This window comes from Meriones unguiculatus, chromosome 9 (assembly GCF_030254825.1).
Source record: "Meriones unguiculatus strain TT.TT164.6M chromosome 9, Bangor_MerUng_6.1, whole genome shotgun sequence".
NCBI lineage: Eukaryota > Metazoa > Chordata > Mammalia > Rodentia > Muridae > Meriones > Meriones unguiculatus.
The window spans coordinates 9,548,818-9,567,797 of record NC_083357.1 but is presented as its reverse complement, the minus strand read 5'-3'; the positions used below and the strand labels follow the sequence as shown (position 1 = coordinate 9,567,797).

General features: G+C 37.8%; 1 protein-coding gene across 13 annotated transcripts in view; it reads left to right on the top strand.

Moving 5' to 3' along the window:
- The window catches only part of Ankrd28 (ankyrin repeat domain 28), a 147,624-nt gene that overhangs the window by 78,834 nt on the left and 49,810 nt on the right, over window positions 1-18,980 (top strand). For 7 of the 13 annotated variants that reach the window (XR_009594155.1, XM_021641749.2, XM_021641750.2 and 4 more), the window contains one exon: window positions 10,187-10,257. The exons of the other annotated variants lie outside the window; for them this stretch is intronic. Coding sequence is in view for 6 of the 7 variants with exons in the window: in XM_021641749.2 (XP_021497424.1) it covers window positions 10,187-10,257 (71 nt within the window). In the remaining variant the exon portion in view is untranslated. The remainder of the gene's footprint in view (window positions 1-10,186; window positions 10,258-18,980) is intronic. 13 annotated transcript variants of the gene reach the window in all.

Genomic DNA, 18,980 nt, shown 5'->3' with positions numbered 1-18,980 from the left:
CCAAAGGAGAGAAGGTAGTAGTGGTAATAGTAGCATAGCAGCTAGATGGTGAGAAATAAGTCTTATTGTATACAGAAATTTAAGTCAGTGCCAACAGCACTTCTTCTTTAAATGGCTTTTATTTAGAGCTGAGGATATGGTTCAGTTGGTAAAGTGCTTGTTGTGCAAGCATGCATTTAAAAGTTTACCTTCCCAGCACCCAGGTAAGAATCCAGGTACAGCAGTACACACGTGTGATCCTAGTCCTGGGGAGGCAGAGGCAGGTGGATATCTGGAGTTTGCTAGCCAGCCAGTCTACCTAACAAAAGCAGTGAATTCTAGGTTCACTGAGAGACCTTGCCTCAAAAATAGGTGGAAAATGATTAAGGAAGACAGCCCAACACTGGCTTCTGGCTTTCACATGCACATACATACCACAGGCGCCCACATAGGAACACACATACACACCCCAAAAAAGAAATTGCTTTTATTTCAGTTTTTTAAAGGTCTTTAAAATGCTTTTTAAGAAATTATGCTGTATGGGCTGGGTATGTAGCTCAGTTTGTCTAGCATATAGGAAGCCCTGGGTTCAATACCCAGCTCCTCCACACTGCATAAATTGGATGTGACAGTACACATGTTGATGTAATCCCAGCTCTTGAGAGTGAGCAACAGGAGAGTCAGGAGCTCAGGGTAATTCTCAGCTACATAAGAAGTTTGAGGTCAGCCTACAATATGTAATATGCAGTGATGAACAAAGATAACACTGTTTCAAACACAGTGGGAGGAAGGTACCAGCACCCGAGGTTGTCTTCTGAGGACCATACACATACACACACACACACACACACACACACACACACACACATATATGTCATACATGAAAAGATAACATAAGAAAATGGCTGTGTAAGGAACAGCACATTTTTGTTTATTTTAATGTCTAGGACTTTTGATTACAGTGAGGTTTTTTTAAAGATTTATATATATATATATATATAAATATTCTATATTTGTATTAATGCATGCTAATTTATGTGATCCTGTATGGAGAGGTTCATTTCCACATTTAACTAAAATTTTTATGCCTAGAAGAAACTTCAGATGCTAGGTTTGAGTCAGACTCAGTTTCTTTCTTTTATAAGTGAATATTTCCAGTATTGACTTTTAGTTACCAAATAAAAAGATGTTTAATAACTACAGTTGAAGTGGGTTTATTCAGACCAGGTGTGTCTCATTTTTAAAGCAGCACAGTCTCCTTTATTAAATATACTATTGGACTTAAGGTGACTGGTTTTTCTCAAGTCCATAGGCTTTTATTACGTGATCTGCCGGTGATTGACTATAGCCCCCTTCATCACCACTAGTGTAAGAACTGATCAGGTTGCCTGCTTAATCTCTTCTTTAGCACAGTGTTCTTTTGTGGAGAGATGACCCAGATAGCTTTAGGTCATCTGAAAGATTGTTTGGGATTTTAGAATACACAGCCAAGAGAAGGGAGGGAACACAGTGACACTAGTACAAAAATGTCCCTTGAGAGAACTCAGTAGCATTCCCTGTTTGAGAAGAAGCTTCACTTGAGTTGGTGTCCAACCTCATTGGGTACGTATTTTCGTATAATAGGTAGACGTTTTTATATTTGGGCTTATAGTAGTGGGTTACTTTTTTATTTCTGTGATAAAACACCATAAGCAGCTATCTTATAGAAGGAAGGAATTATTTGGTGGCTATGGTTCCAGTAGGATTCATAATGATGAAGAAAGCATGCAAGGAGGAATGAGACATGAAGGCTGGAATATGACAGCTCACATCTCAAACCACAAACAGGAAGTAGAGATCGAGCACTACTGGAAACCACACATCCTCAAAGCCCTATTAACACACTTCCTCCAGCAAGGCTGCACACCTCCTAAGCCTTTCCGAAACAACGAGGGACCAGGTATTCAGGTGCCTGAGGCTTCTGAGGGACATCTCATTTGAACCACCACATTCTGCTTGTGAGCCCACAGAGGCTCCTGGTCATCTTATAATGCAAATATATGCATTTAGCCTAACTTCAAAACCTCCCACAGTCTTTTGAGACTCAACACTGTTTTAAAGTCTAACGTCTCTTTTGAGAGTCAAGACAGTCTCTCAGCTATAACCACCTGTATAATCAAAACAAAACAAACCCAAATTACATAGTTGTATCATAAAGGACATAAGATACACATTACGGTTCCCAAAAGAAGGACTACGGGAATAGTGAGGAAATAGAAGACCAACGCAAGACCAAAATCCAACAGAGCAAACTCCAAATTGTGTAGCTTCTTGTCTGATATCAAAGTGCTTAGATGGAACTGTCCTTCCAGCTTTACTACCTGCAAGATCACCACACCACCAGGCTGGTTCCACTCCCAGATTGTGCACTTTTTAATATCTTGGGTCTCCAACATAACCCAGGTTTTACTTGACACACAGTTTCCGGCTTCCATTGAGCCCACCGCCCCCACGCCCACATGCCTAACCTCAGTGACTCTCTTAAACCTCTGTTTATCTTTCATGACTTTGAAGCCAGCACCATGTGAATGACACTGCTAACAGGAGCTGCAAACATGGGAAGAATTCTGCCTCCCTTTACTGCATTAGCAGCAGCTATTTTTGTTGTTTTTTAGGGGCAGATTTTTTTTTTTTTTTACAAGTTGAAAGCTTAGTTGGGAGGGGTCTTGCGCTAAGGGCATCCTTCCCTTTATTCCACTGCAGATTTGGCCTCTCCTTTCTTTAAAAAACAATTATTATTTTTTTATTAATTACAGTTTATTCACTTTGTATCCCAGCCGTAGCTCTCTCTCCCTCATTCCCTCCCAACCCCACCCTCCCTTCCTCTTCTCTCATGTCCCTCCCCAGGTCCATTGATAGGGGAGGTTCTCCTTCCCTTCCATCTGACCCTAGCCTATCAGGTCTCATCAGGACTGGCTGCATTGTCTTCCTCTGTGGCCTGGTAAGGCCGCTCCCCACTCAGGGAGGAAGATGATGGAAGAGCCAGCCACTGAGTTCATGTCAGAGACAGTTCCTGTTCCATTACTAGGGAACCCCCTTGGAGACACCAACCCTATATCTGACAGAGGGCTAATATCCAGAATATATAAAGAACTCAAAAAGTTAAAAAGCAACTAATCAAGTAATCCAATTAAAAAATGGTGGTGCAGAGCTAAACAGAGAATTCTCAATAGAGGAATACTGAATGGCAGAGAAACACTTAAATGTTCAACATCCTTAGTCATCAGGGAAATGGAAATCAAAACGACCCTGAGATTTCACCTTACACCCATCAGAATGGCTAAGATCAAAAACTCAAGTGACAACACATGCTAGAGAGGATGTGGAAAAAGGGAAACCCTCCTCCATTGCTGGTGGGAATGTTAACTTGTACAACCACTTTGGAAATCAATCTGGCGCTTTCTCAGGAAATTAGGAATAGTGCTTCCTCAAGATCCAGCTATACCACTCCTAGGCATATATCCAACAGATGCTCAAGTATACAACATTGGCCTCTCCTTGGTGTGAATCTTAACAATTACAGCCTCTCTTCTAGCACAAGCCATGGCTATAACACTTAGCTTGCAGTGTCCTTTTCTCTAAACTGTACATTTTATATATCTTTCTACTGCATTTGCTCCTTTTCATTGTAGACCTACATATGATTGGTGGCTAATAATCATACAACAGAGCCAATATTAGGATACCTTGAAATTTCCACCCAAGAAATTAGACTATTACTTTTAAATTTAACCTTAAGGAAGTTGTTAGGACAAGGGCAGAAAAGCAGCCATATTCTTTGCCAAAATACCAGGAATGGTTTCTAGCCCAGTTGCTAATATTGTTCCTTCTGAAATCTCTTGAGCTGGCCCTCTCCTTGTCATAAAGCACTAATGTCTTCCAAGCTCTTGCTAACATGGCCCACTAAGTTCCCATTGAGCTTCCCCTAAGTGTTCCCGCTTTTCTAGTTCAGAATTCCAGATTCCTCTGCACTCCTCCAAAAAGCAGCATGGTCAAGTCTGTCAGAGCTCACTCCCTGGTACCAGTTTCTGTATTCGTTAATTTTCTATTTGTGGTAAAACATCATGACTAAGACAGCTTACATAGAAGGAAGGGTTTTAGCCTCACAGTTCTGGAGAATTAGGTTCCATAATGATGGAGACAGCCTGACAGCCGGTAACAGATGTGACTGCTGGAAGCTGAGAGTTAAGAGCTCCCATCTCAAACCATAAACAGGAAGCAGGGTGAATTAGGAATGTTGTGTAGCCTTTGAAGCCTCAAAACCTGCCCCCAGTGACACACTTCAGCAAGGCAATATCTTAATCTCTTTAACAGGGTTACCAACTTGGGACCAAGTATATTCAAATGCCCAAGGCTCATGGGGAACATCGCATCCAAACCACCACAGCTAAAAGTAACTAGCTGTTTCCTCTTTGAAGATAGTATTTGTTCATATTATTCTGAGTATTTTTGATGACTTGTTTTAAGTTTAAACATTTTAAAATTTGTAGTTAAATTCATTGAAAAGTAAATATTTCTGCATGATGCAGCTCCAAAATTTGTAAATAGTGTTGTTTTTGATATGGTACATACAACCAAGCTTTCTTCGAATCTGTAGTTAAGTTGAAATCCACTGTAATTAATAATTGTTTTAGAAGAAGTAAAATAACAGTGAGTAACAAGTACTTACTCTGTCTCATTAATACTCTAACACTAAAATAAGGCTCTCCTTTTACTATATTTTACCCTCAGAGCTATAAAAGTATTAAAAAACAAGAAAACAGTAGCACTTCTTAGCAGCATCACTTACAACTGAAGCTTGTACTGTCACAACTGAAAAGCTGGAGCCCAACTGCAGACTCAATTCGCATTACCTCTGCTACAGTCTGAACCTTTCTTCCTGCCTGTGCCTACCTGCCCTTTGTTGCCACTCTCACTTCACCTGGGTAAAATCTGCACACACATTAATTTTTACTCTACAACTTCACATGGGTAAAATCTGCACACACATTAATTTTACTCTAGAACTTCACCTGGGTAAAATCTGCACACATTAATTTTTACTCTAGAACTTCACCTGGGTAAAATCTGCACACACATTAATTTTTACTCTAGAACTTCACCTGGGTAAAATCTGCACACACATTAATTTTTACTCTAGAACTTCACCTGGGTAAAATCTGCATACACATTAATTTTTACTCTAGAACTTCACCTGGGTAAAATCTGCACACACATTAATTTTACTCTAGAACTTCACCTGGGTAAAATCTGCACACACATTAATTTTACTCTAGAACTTCACCTGGGTAAAATCTGCACACACATTATTTTACTCTAGAACTTCACCTGGGTAAAATCTGCACACACATTATTTTACTCTAGAACTTCACCTGGGTAAAATCTGCACACACATTAATTTTACTCTAGAACTTCACCTGGGTAAAATCTGCACACACATTAATTTTTACTCTAGAACTTCACCTGGGTAAAATCTGCACACACATTAATTTTACTCTAGAACTTCACCTGGGTAAAACCTGCACACACATTATTTTACTCTAGAACTTCACCTGGGTAAAATCTGCACACACATTAATTTTACTCTAGAACTTCACCTGGGTAAAATCTGCACACACATTAATTTTACTCTAGAACTTCACCTGGGTAAAATCTGCACACACATTAATTTTTACTCTAGAACTTCACCTGGGTAAAATCTGCACACACATTAATTTACTCTAGAACTTCACCTGGGTAAAACCTGCACACACATTATTTTACTCTAGAACTTCACCTGGGTAAAATCTGCACACACATTAATTTTACTCTAGAACTTCACCTGGGTAAAATCTGCACACACATTATTTTACTCTAGAACTTCACCTGGGTAAAATCTGCACACACATTAATTTACTCTAGAACTTCACCTGGGTAAAACCTGCACACACATTATTTTACTCTAGAACTTCACCTGGGTAAAATCTGCACACACATTAATTTACTCTAGAACTTCACCTGGGTAAAATCTGCACACACATTAATTTACTCTAGAACTTCACCTGGGTAAAATCTGCACACACATTAATTTTACTCTAGAACTTCACCTGGGTAAAATCTGCACACACATTATTTTACTCTAGAACTTCACCTGGGTAAAATCTGCACACATTATTTTACTCTAGAACTTCACCTGGGTAAAATCTGCACACATTATTTTACTCTAGAACGTCTCTCCAAAAGACTAGATGTTCTCGCCACTTAGGGGCAAGTGCTCTGTTGGGAAGCGATCGACGCACTGCCTCCATTCAAATCGTTTTAGCTGCTGACGTCACCCTTTCAGCATAGGGAAAGCGATATTCAAAACAATTTCATTGTCCTCTTGTAGAAAACAGTTTTTATACAGAGTAGGAATCTGGTGTTTCTGTTTTTAGGAATTAGACCTAAAGTATGCGTGTCTCAAAAGCTTGCAACCTAAGTATATTAGCCAGGGCTGTCCTTTAAAAAAAAAAAAGAAAGTGCCATCAAGCAGTTAGCCTAAACAACAGAAATTTATTTTTCACATATCTGGTCAGAGCCTACAATCAAGGCAAAGAAAAGAATCTTCTCAAAAGAAAAGGATCTATCTGTTCTGTGATTCTTTTCTTGACTTGTGAATAGAGGCCTTCTCCCTCTGCTTTCAGCCTGTCTGTATCTGTGTCCACATTTTTTGTTCTTTAAGAAATATTTTTATTTAACTCTTTGAGAACTGGGGGCTGGAGAAATGGCTCAGTGGTTAAAATAGTCATCAATGCCATCTTCCTTAAATTGCTCTGCTCTTTGCCTTCAGATAGTTTGCAGTGATTTCTCATGCCAAAACATCTACCAGTAACCTAGTAGGAACAGTGGAGCATATAGTTTTTGTTTGCATGACTAAGAGGTAGTGAAGAGGCTAGAGGCTAACTAGAGGCTGTTAGGTTTTGTTTTGCTTTGTTTCTCTCTACAAAGATAGTTTGTGTTTTAGGGGAATATAATGCTCTTCTTCCTCTCCTCCCAATTTTTATTTTCCTTTCTTTATCCCTGACTTCCTTGTTAACCTTTCTGGGTAGTATTTTATACTCTTGACTAGCTGTTGGTCGACTTAACTTTACTCTGGCTGAGTCTTTTGCATAGAATGGCTTTGCTGTCTGATGCAAATATTAGTGTATAGATAATCTTAAGAGTTCTTTGTAGAACAGAAATCTGTTGCCTTTGGAGAGTTTACCAAAAGAGGCTCTAGGAATCTCAAACATTAAAAATGTGCCACTGTGCTTGCGACTCTTACGTCATTATTAATGTTGTTGTTAATTAATTTCTTTGATAGAAACACAGCAACTACTGTTCTTGAAAATGTACATCACTAAACCATGTCTATTATTATGCAAATCACAAAGAGAGAGACCTTTTTCATTGGTGCCTGAAGTTTTTCAAAAGTTGGCCTTTACATAAGAAATTAAAGCATTTGATTAGTGCTTTTAAAAGAAGCACAGGATGTAATAAAAACTGTCTTCTAAAGAAAAAAAAAGATAATGATCAGAAGTTTAAAATCTTATCATTGAACAAGCCTTGTATTTTTTGTATTGTAGCAGTGTAATATCCTCAGTTAACTTTTAATGGATTCTTTTTTGTAGTTACTTGTTTCAGTAAATTAATTTGTGTTGTTAATTACATGAAGAAGAAAGACTCAGAACAAGACAGAATAAACAGGAAGATTTTTTTTTATTTTGATATCCTTAATGTGCCATTAAATTAGAATGTTTTTAAGTAGTTATATATCTGATAACCCATATCCAAAAGAAATATTTTTAAAATACCTTAAATAAAATAAAAATACCATATATATATATATATATATATATATATATATATATATATCTCCCATTCCTGGATTGTTTTTTTATTGTTTGTACTTGAAACCAAATTCTTGGAATTTTTCATGATCATCCTTTAATTTTTTTTTTTTTTTGCTTGAGTATGTTTTATTTTTTGAGTAAGTATAAAATGTTTTTTCTGTACATATATAGAAAATAATGGAAACTATAATAATAGAGAATAACAATCGCCAGCCTTTTGTATGCCTAACCAACCAAACACTCAGTACCTACTTTTTAAATATTTTGCTATTCCTCTATGGTTTCAGTGTTTTATATTAATGAAATAGGAATATAGACTTATCTTTTTCTATTTCTAATTAAAGGTAAAACATTGTTTATAGTTATTGCTTTTTTGACTTTATTTTTGAAAGCTATACACCACATCAAGAGCCTCATTTTTTTGTGACAGCCACATTCTGTTCTCTGTCATTACTGTAAAGCTAACTTCTTGAAGGCATTTATGAGATCTCTCTCTCTCTCTCTCTCTCTCTCTCGTTTTCTCTCTGCCTTTGTTGATCCAGGTACTATCTCTTCTAGTTGTCTGTGTCTGTACCTTTAAGCCTGCATTTCCATGTGTAGATATATATGTGGACATAACTATTTTTATAGAAAGAGACATAGGGATTAGAGAGAACTATGGAGGTAATTGAGAGACTGAAAGGCCCCATTGTCCTTCACTAACTAAAACTTGAGCCTTCTCAAAAAAGTGAACATTTCAAATGTTTAACCTAGACGCTAACAGTCTGACTTCACTCTGCCCAGGTTGTCTACCGTATCCTTCCTGGCCTCCGGGGACCTGGCAAGTAGTTGCCTAAATAACTACTTACTAAATAGTAAATAGTACTTACTACTTACTAAATAACTTACTGCATGAGTATACTTTTGTCTGAGGTGAGTGCTTGCGTGGCATGTACAAGATCCTGAGTTAGCTCCCTAGCCCTAGAGAATATTTGTAAAATATATCTACGACTCTTGGACTAGTTCCTCATTTTGTTGACTTCACTCCTTCCTTCTGACTCAGCATTCTTGAAAGCTCTTCCATTGGCTCTTGGTTCTGACATCTCTGTTACTGTTGATAGCTACAGAGAATTCAACTCCTCTGAAATTTTTAATTGCTACATTTATGTTCTTCATGTTTTATAGTTTCTTGTGTTCAGCACTTCTAAATCTACCATCAACATGTGCAGTGTGTACCTTGGGTTTATTTACGATAATTTTTATACCAATATATTATAAAGTGTATAGGGATGAAAAAACTTAGGCTCAGAGGGGTCACAACACTATTTAGAAGGGTTCTTCGGAGGCCGTAAGTATGGAGCTATAACGAAGTAACTACACTTGATCATCCATCCCCTGGACCCTCACACTTAAAAACACAGAATCAGTGTAACCGTTAGAAGTATGAATTCTAGCAATACTTGACTCTGGTTTGTGCACATTAAGTATAAAACTGCAAAAAATTATTAAGGATTATTCAACATACTTTTGTTGTTGTTGTTATCATCTAGGAAATTAGGAATCAGGGTTTGGGGCATAAATCTACAGTGATGTATAGGACAGGACCTGATGGCCAGTCGAATATCCAGAGCTATTTCCTTTCTGCTCACAGCATGCTACAAGTAGGAGCTGCTTCTATTTGGTTCATGTTTTAAAACTTACAATGTAATATTTTTATCTTAATGTGTTTGTATTCTGTTGGTACTTTTGTCTGTTCACTTAATTTTTTAAAATTACACATAGTTGATTTTTAAAAGGTCCTTCTTTAAAGTTTAGGTATAACCAGGAAAGACATGTAAACTGTTTGTTTCTTTGTTTTCCTACATCTGTGAACATGGGTTCACTTTGCACAATGACCCTCTAGTATCAGTGTACAACTATCATTGTATTACTTTATGACATTATACATTCATTAGTAAAGAAATGTAATGAAGATTTTAAGTTAATATCCAGTTCATCTTGGAGTAATACTGTGTTTGTTTCTTTTAAGTATTTGAGGTTAACACATATTTTAAGGTGGGATTTGATTTTATATTGAATATGCTCTGTATAAAGGTGGCTTTTCTAGCCTAAATATAAAATGCTGTTTATTTTCTTTTTAATAAAAAGAACTGATTCCCTTTTGGATAATTACATCAACTTAAAAGAATTTTGTTTTATAACTTAAGGGTAACTTATTGGCAGAAAATATACAATTAATTTTCCAATCGTTATCCCATTGGGACTCCATCTAACTTTAGGTTTATTTAAAAAAATAATTCCTATAAAACATTTCAATTATGTTTTTCTTCTTGTTGCAGGAGCTAGAGTTAATGCCAAAGACAGCAAATGGTTGACACCTTTACACAGAGCAGTTGCGTCTTGTAGTGAGGTATGACATTTCTCTTAGTAAATGTGTACAAAGAAGCCCTAAGGAGGCCTGCTTGGGGCCAACCTAAAACTGCATTCTTAACCAAAGGAAAGAGACTACTAAAGTATCTACACTAGTCATTTGACTTCAGAATTTGTACAAACTAAGCTAATTGTTGCATTTCTCCTTTTGTGTGTCAGGGTTTTAGAGAGTCTGAAGTAAACAAAAAGAAACCCTTCTGTCCTTCCTTCACAAGAAAGTGTTTTTCTAGCCGGTAATCGGCTCTGTGTCTTTTCTTTACTGGTTCATGACACCCTATCCCACAAAACCCTTTCCCAAGGTTCATGCTGAGCATCATGTCATCGGTGTATCATGACTGATTTATTTGAACATTGGAGTTAATTTTAGGAATATTACTTTTAAGTGCTTTTTTATAATGAATTGGGGGGTGTCCCCAAGGCATGTTTGCTTGTGTTTCTCTAGTGAATGGGGGGTGTCCCCAGGCCATGTTTGCTTGTGTCTGGACACATGTACACAGGAGTGCCCTTGCATCTCTAAGCACATGTGTTGACATCAGACGTTTTTCCTAATGATCATCCACTTTATTCATTGAAACAGGGTCTCTTGCCAGATTTCACCGACTCAGGCTGGGCCAGCTAGCTTCACCTGGGTATTCCTGTTAATGCCCCCCAATGTGCTGGGATTACAGGCAGCTGCCACACCTACCTGGTTTTTTTGTTTTTAAACAAAACAAGGCTTCTGAGGATCCAAATCTGGTTTGATAAAGCATACTTGTGCTTTTTCAAACACTGCCAGTTCTCCAGCCCTTGATGCCCATTTCAGCAGTTTGGAAAGTATTGCCTTAAGGAATATGAGGTTTTTCACATAGAAAAAAAAAAAAAAGATTCTTTACTGTTTATATCTATAAACAGTAACATTAGGGTAACTGGCAATTGTCCTGGTTGGATTTGGTTAGGTTGTTTGTGTGTTCACCTTGGCATAAGCTGGTCATCTAAGAAGAAATTTATTTACTTATTTTGAGACAGGCTCTTATTTTGTAATGTAGGCTGACATCAAACCTCTGATTCTCTTGCCTCATCCTCCCAAGTCAGGATTATAGGTGTAACCACCATACCCAGCTTGGTCTGCTCTTTTTTCTTTTTCCTTTTTTCAATGCATATAGGTGTTTTGCCTGCCTGTGTGTCTGTGTGCCACAGGTCATGTGCCCAGAATACCAGAAGGGAGTGCCAGATCTCCTGGGACTGGAGTTACAGATGATTGTAAGCTGCTGTGGGTCCTGTGAATTGATTCCAGGGCCTTTGCAAGAGCAGCTAGCACTCTCAACTCCATAGGCATCCCTCCAGCCCCAGAAGAGAGAATCTCTATTGAGAAATGGCAATATTGAGATTTTGGCCTATAGGCCAGTCTGCCCAGCCCACTGTGGGTGATACATACCTTGGCAGGTGGTCCTGGATTATATAAGAAAGCACATTGAGCAAGTTGCAAAGAACAAGCCAATAAGTAACATGCCTCCATGGCTCTTCTTCAGTTATTGCCTCCAGGTTCCAGCCTTGATTTCATGCCCTGATTTCCTTTCATAATAAGCTATATGATGAAATAAACCCTTTCCTCACTAAATTGCTTTGGTCATTGCAACTTTTTGTTTCATCACAGCAGTAGAAACACTAAGACAGCGTTCTTGAATAGGTCTGTTCATTTTTCTTAACTGGAATGGAATTGTGGGGTCATAGGTCGCTGTGTGTCTTAGATTTACTGCCTGACTTCCTCAGCAAGTTAGTAGATTCCTGAGCAATAATTCAGTCTTTTTGTCAATCCTATTAAATACTAGTGCTGTTTCCTATATTTCAGACAGTTCTAATTAATTGTTCTTTATTTCAAAGTCTTAAAAAGTTGTGCATGTGCCATAAACAATAGCCTTTCATTTAATTATCGTTGTAACCTTGTAACTTTATAGCTATTCACACTTTAATGTTCTCCATGTGCATTGGCTCTAGCAATCTTGAAAAGATTGGCGGTTAGTAAGTGTCCTCTTTCTCCTAGATCAGAATATTAAGGAGCAGTTTTGCAAGACTTGAATAGTATGTTTTGTAAGTGGAGTTCTTTATGCATGCCCAGGAAGAAAAGCTGAGTCATATGGTAGTTCTATTTTTAATGTTTTTAAGGAATCTCCAGGCAAATTTCCATAATGACAGTGTTCATTTTCACCCCCACCAGCAGTGAAATGTGTTCCTCTTTCTCCAGTCCTCCCCAACATGTATTGACTGACAAGCAGAGCCAGTGAGCCGGGAGCTTGACGGCATGTGCTGGGAGGGGCTTCAGCTGTGTGGAGGGCGGCACTGTTGGAGCCTCAGCCGTGCCAGCTCCGACAGGAGCCCGGATGACCTCCGCAAGTGCACAGGAAGTTCACAGGGAGCCAGGGTCACACAGCGCTAGTCTCTTAACACCACTTGCAAACACCATATTTTTCAAAGTCACACAGAATGGCTTTACACAGAATGGCTTTACACAGAATGGCTTTCATAATGTTTCTAATGTTAGAGCCAGGTTTCTTTTCTTTCAGTTTATTTACATTGATTTTATGTGACTGAGTGTTTTGCCTGCAGAGGCAAGATGAGAGGCCTTTTAGTCCCCTGAAACTGAAGTTACAAATGATTGTATCCTGCCATTGTGGGTGCTGGGAACCAAACCTGGGTCTCAATCTGATCTATCTCTTCAGCCCCTGCTGTTAGATTTCTTCAGAGCCAAGTGTAGTTTTAGTTGTATTTCCCTCATGGTTAAAGATATTGAACACTTCTTAAAATCAGTTACTGGCCATTTGTGTTTCTCATTTTATTTTTTTAAAGATTTATTTATTCATGTGTTTTATCTATATGAGTACTGGTGTCTTTATGCACATCAAAAGAAGCAATCAGATCCCAGTATAGATGGTTGTGAGCCAATGTGTGATTGCTGGGAATTGAACTCAGGACCTTTGGAAAAGCAGTCAGGTACTCTTAACCACTGAACCATCTGTCCAGCCTTTATATATCTGTGAGTTGTTTCCTCTGCTGATAGTTCTGTTGCTGATAGTTAATTTTTCGTATAATCTTGTTTGTTGATACTTGAGCCTAGTTCCTGTGTTTATGTTCTATTCAGAAAGTTCTTTTTTAACCTAGTATCTTGAAGAGTATTACCTGTTTTGTCTCAGTGTTTCCAGTTTTAAATTAAGGAATTTGATCCATTTTGAATTTATTTTTCTTAAAAGGTGAATATAATCTGATTTTATTTTTCTGCAGCTAGATACCCAATTTTGAGAGCACCATTTGTTATCTTTTTTTCAAATACGTGCTTTTTGGTCTCCATTGTCAAAATTAAGCGGGCATAGGTTTGTCATTTTACTTTTTGGAGCCTCCTTTCTGCTGGCCTTCCAGCGTTTGTGCGGGAACTAGGCTGCCTCTCACTGTAGCTCTGTGTAGTGTAGTGTGGGGTCAGGTGTTGTCACACTCCAGCAGTGTTCTTTCTCCTTAGGATTACTTTGGCTAGTTTAGTCTTTTATGGTTCTATATGGTTCTTTATTTTTTTAAATATGTCAGTATGACAATACATTTATTGATCTTTAGGTAATCTGTGGAAAAGAAATATGACATTAGATTTTTTTATATATAGTTGCAGTAAATCTGTACTTTTTTTTTTTTTTTTGTTGGTAATACAGCCATACCCACAATATTAATTCTGCCACCCCAGGAGTATGGAAGGTCTTTCCATCATCTATTGCCTTCTGTAAGTTTCTTTTTCAGTGTCTTGAAGTTTTTATTGTTTAGAGCTCTTCGTATTCTTTGATTAGGTATATTCCCAAATATTTAATTTCTAACAGTGATTTTGAATGGGATAGTAATAATTTTTAATTTATCTTTATAATTTATTTCTCTGAAATTGCATTGTATTTTTATATGTTGGTTTTCGTGTTCTGCAACTTCACTGTATTTATTAGATTCCAGAGTTGTTGCACACTTTTAAAAACTATTTTATTTAGGTTCCTACATCTCTTTCTCCCTTCTCCACCCCAAGCTCTTCCAACACCCCCATACCAGGTAGAAGAGAGAGGTTAGTGAGGAGAGGGCCATAGTTATCTTAGGCTACTTCCTGCTGGTTAGGGTAGTTGGTTCCTCAGGGCAAGTCTAGTCTTCCCTTCAAGATATCTCATCCAATTCTATCAACAGCAAAGAGGGGGAGCACCAGCCGCCTTCTTCTTTCTTAGAGCCTCTCAACCCTCTCCAGGCTCTAGCCTTCCTTTATTCCCTTTCAGAGTCCTCAGATTTAAACTATCTGAAGCTGGCCAAAGGCCCACTCAGAGCCGCACCAGGCAAATAATTTGCTACTGTGGACCATCTGAATCAGTCTTACATCCTACACCTAGTATCAAAATAAAAACATTTACATCCAGACATTTCCTCCTTGCTGTTAAAAAAAAATGGCTTTACTTTTAATATGAATGAGACTTGCTGTTGCTTTTTTAAAAGGAAATGATCAAGGAACCAAACCTTTTTTTTTGGGGGGGGGGTCAATAGTTTCTTTTGTAACCTGATAACTCTTGGCTACTCTTGTCTGGAATGGTTCCTGTTTTTTGCTGTTGGGCCTTGAGCTAGGACTCCAAAGCAGTGTTCTAACAGCCAGAAGTTACCTTGTGTGTCTCTCTTGAACATGCATTCACTAGTCAAATGGCCCCTTTTATCATAGCGCCTAGAACCCAGTGCTACCAGAAAAGGCTCGTTCTTCTCTGGCGGAATGTACTGTATTTCTCAGATTAACTTACCGGCCTTTTTGAGCTCTGAGGCTTTTAGTGGCTTGGTCACATTTCTTTTCAAATGACCAATCTACCACAATTGAAGTACCAAGCATTTTGATATCTAGGGCTTTGGTGGCTACTGGGAAAATTAATGGTGTAATCTCTTAACCCGAGGCTGCTGCTGTGGCAGCTCAGTTTGCTAAAGATTAACCTTTTTTCTTGAAACAGGCTGTTTCTCTTTAAACCTTTTGCCCTGTACAGCCATCTGCTCCTCCTGGCTCCCCAGCCTACCCAGAAGCTGTGGGAACTTGACACAGAAAATGCTTGGTGCAGGGCAGGGCTGCAGTTTTGGGAAAGTCCTACTCTGAGTTCCCAGGTTTGAACCCTTTTGTACTCCCTTTTCCAGCAGTGCTGTTCACTTACCAAGCACTTCCACCTCTACCCACAGACTCTGTAGTAGCACAGTCAACTCTGCAACCCTTTCAAAAATGAAAGAATTGAGTGACACTTCTGGTTTTCCTATTTCATCCATTTTGTTTGTTTCTCATATCTCTCCATATTTACTCGAAATTTTTCTAATTGTTGAACAGTTCTCCCAACCTTCTTTAAAGTGGAATGCAGTAAGATGCTGAAGTAAAACCAGAAAATGCCCTCTGGTAGCAGCAGCAGCAGTTCCTTCTACTCACCTCCTGAAATAGTGTATTTGTCTCAGTGCTCTGCTGTCTCTTCTACAGCATTAGCCATTATTCTAAGCCCGACATCTGGAGGCCACTTGATGTTATAAACAAAAATGAAAATCCCAACTGTTCTATTTTACCAATAAAGGCTCAGGAGCCAGATGCTGGGGTGAAAACCTCCTAGCTCAAAGAGGCAGAGAAGCCACCCAGCTGAGCTTCCTTCTCAGCTCAGGTCCAGATGGGAAGAACCCAAAAGGCTCACTAGCTCAACTGACAGCCCAGGAGGAAAAGGAAAAAAAAAAAAAAAGCCAAAGGCTTGCTAGCTCAAGGCTCAGAAACCCATGAGCTGAGGAGCTGAAGCCAAAGCTGAAAGCTTGAGTTAAAAGCTTTCTTCCTCTCCATGCTGTCTTAAATACCCCTCAACTCAAAGTCCCTCTTTAATCCCTGTCAGCTGGTTTCTTACTCTGCCCTTTGACCTAGGGTTAACTTTATTAAATCCTGTGTACAGAAAGCTCTTGGATTAAAAGAGTATGCTAGGGCTAGGGTGAACCACACCATAACTACCTGTTTATAATAAAAAATTCTTGGATTAAAGATGTGTGATAGGGCTCAAGCACACCAAACAAGAAACAGGATTTTACAGTTCACAATTTTGGGATTCACAATGGGATAAAATATCCTGCAAAACAAGAGTTCTCTAGTAAACTGTATAGGGCCTTTTAAGTCAAGGATCATGCATTCTGTTAAAAATAGTTTGGCTTTTTCCTTTTTTATTTTCATTTCTCTCCTTTGTGTCTTTTGCTATAGCTAAAACTATGAGTAACAGTACTCATCAAATAAAAGCAGGAAGAATGGGCATTCTTATGTCTTCCTGATTTTAGAGGAAATGTTCTCAGTTTGTCTCTATTTAACATAATGTATGTTATAGATTTGGGATAGATTTGTTGTGTATACTCTATTATTTTGAAGTATATTCCATCTCTTCCTAATATCTCCCAAACTTTATCATGAAGGTCTGATATATTTTGTCAGATGCCTTTTTAGCATCAATCATAATAACTATGTGATTTCTATCATTAAGTTCATTTATATAGTGTATTATATCTATTAATTTATGTATGTGAATGAACCAATGTTGTCTTTCTGGGATTAAGCACACTTGGTCATTGTAATTCTGTATCTAACAGGAGCCTGGGCCTTGTCAGGCCCAAACTGGAAGGTCAGGGCTACTTCCGGTTTCTAAAGCTTGGGGTAAAGGTTCTGCCTCTCTCAGGAACACTGATCTCTGGGCCAAGAAGGGTGGAATGTGGAACTGAGATCGCTGCCAGGAGATTTCCAGTTCAGCCAGAAGTGCAGGAGAAAAGACTTCTCTGAAATAAGTGTTACTGCTGCTTTAGCTGAGCTGCCAGCTCCAGGCCAGTTGGCAGCAAAGAGCTCAGGGTTCTGAAACCAGAGCCAGGTGGCAATGAAGGTCTGGCCTGACTTGAGCAAATGGATGGCTGCTTCAAGATCAGCTGTTAGTGGAGGCTTAGAGCTCCAAAACTAAGAAGCGGTGTTTTGGTTTGGAGAGACAGGGGCTATGTGGTAATCCCAGACTTGAACCTTAACAGCAGGGTCCAACAGCTCATAATATGTAATCTTAATGTGTTCCTGAGTTCCATTTGCAAGTATTTTTGCTGAGAATTTTTGCATGTGTGTTCATTAAAGAAACTGGTCAAGTTTATATTTTCATTCTTGTGTCTTTACCTGGTTTTGGTATCAAAATAATACTAACCTCATAGAATGAAGATCAGAATTATTCTGTATTTTCTGTTTTGTGGAACAAGTCTAGAGGAATTGGTATAAGATCTTCCTTGAAAGTTTGATAGTTTTCAGCGGTTAATCCATCTAATCCTGGGCTGTTCTTTGATTGGAGGCCTTGGCTATGGCTTCAGTCTCATTACTTAAAATGGATCTGTTTACATTATTGATAATCTTCTAAGTTTAATATTTTTAGGTGATGTACATTTAGAAGTTCTATTTCTTCTGGGTTATCCAGCTTTAATTTTAGAGAATAATTTTTCATAATCCTAGTATTTTGCCAGAGTTTGTTTTAATGACACCCATTTCATCTTGAATTTTGTTAATTTTTATCTTTTCCCTTTTTCTTTGTGTTAAATTGGCTAAGGGTTTGTCAATCTTGCTAAGTTTTTCAAAGAACCAATTTTTTAATAGATTTTGTGGTTTTGTTGTTTTAATATTTACTTCATCAATTTAGTCCCTGATCTTTATAATTCCTTGCCATCCACAGCGATATTTGCATTCTCATGTTTATTGTTGCTTTATTTACTGTAACAAGAAAATGAAACTAATCTCATTGATAATCATGGATAATTATAATCTGGTACAAATGGAATATTATTCAGCTCTAAATAAAAGTGAAATCACAGTTGGCAGGAAAATTGATCAACTTTAGAATATATAATATTAATCGCAGTCACACAATTTCAGAAAGAAAAACTGTGTATTTTTTCTTGTGGACTCTGGCCTGTAATTTATATGTGTACATGTATAAAGAAGAACAAGAAAGGGTAAATATTAGGTGATGAGAAAGGATAGAGTGCAGATACAGGACAAGAGTGATGACTGGATATAAAGCTGGTTTTTTTCTAGTTTTAACTCATGGATTTGGAGGGGGTGGTAGATTAATGCGTGAACATATAACTGATACTAAAGGTAAGGTCCAGTGTAAAGTTTCACCGCTTCAAGGTGACCCATTTCTAACTAGAAGTTCATTGTGATTTATAGACTTTGAGTCTGTCTGATTTGATTTATTTGTATGATGTTTTTATTTGCAAGTTCTCTACAATAAAGTTTTAATTATTTTAAAAAGTCATAATATTGAGATTCTGTTCTAGTTCTGCTGTGTTTTTAATTGTATATGTGGTTTTGTTCTTACCAAACAATTATCACTATAAGAAGATTTTGCTGTTTAATTATGATTATATTGCTGAATGCTAAATTCCTAGATTCCTAGGAATCCTGAAAAATATCTGCTTTAAAGAAATGGTAATGTGACGTTTCCATGTGCTTCTAGGAGGTGAATTTCTTGGAACAGTAATTTTTAAATTGCCTCAATACTGACATTCATGTTAAAAAGCACTATAATAAAAATCTTTTACATAATAATTTAATGAACCAGACATAGTGTTTTTTTCTCACTTATTAAAATGTAATACATACTTCTTTGAGAGATGAGAGATATGTCTTTTTAAATTTTTGGTTATTTAATATCAAATAAT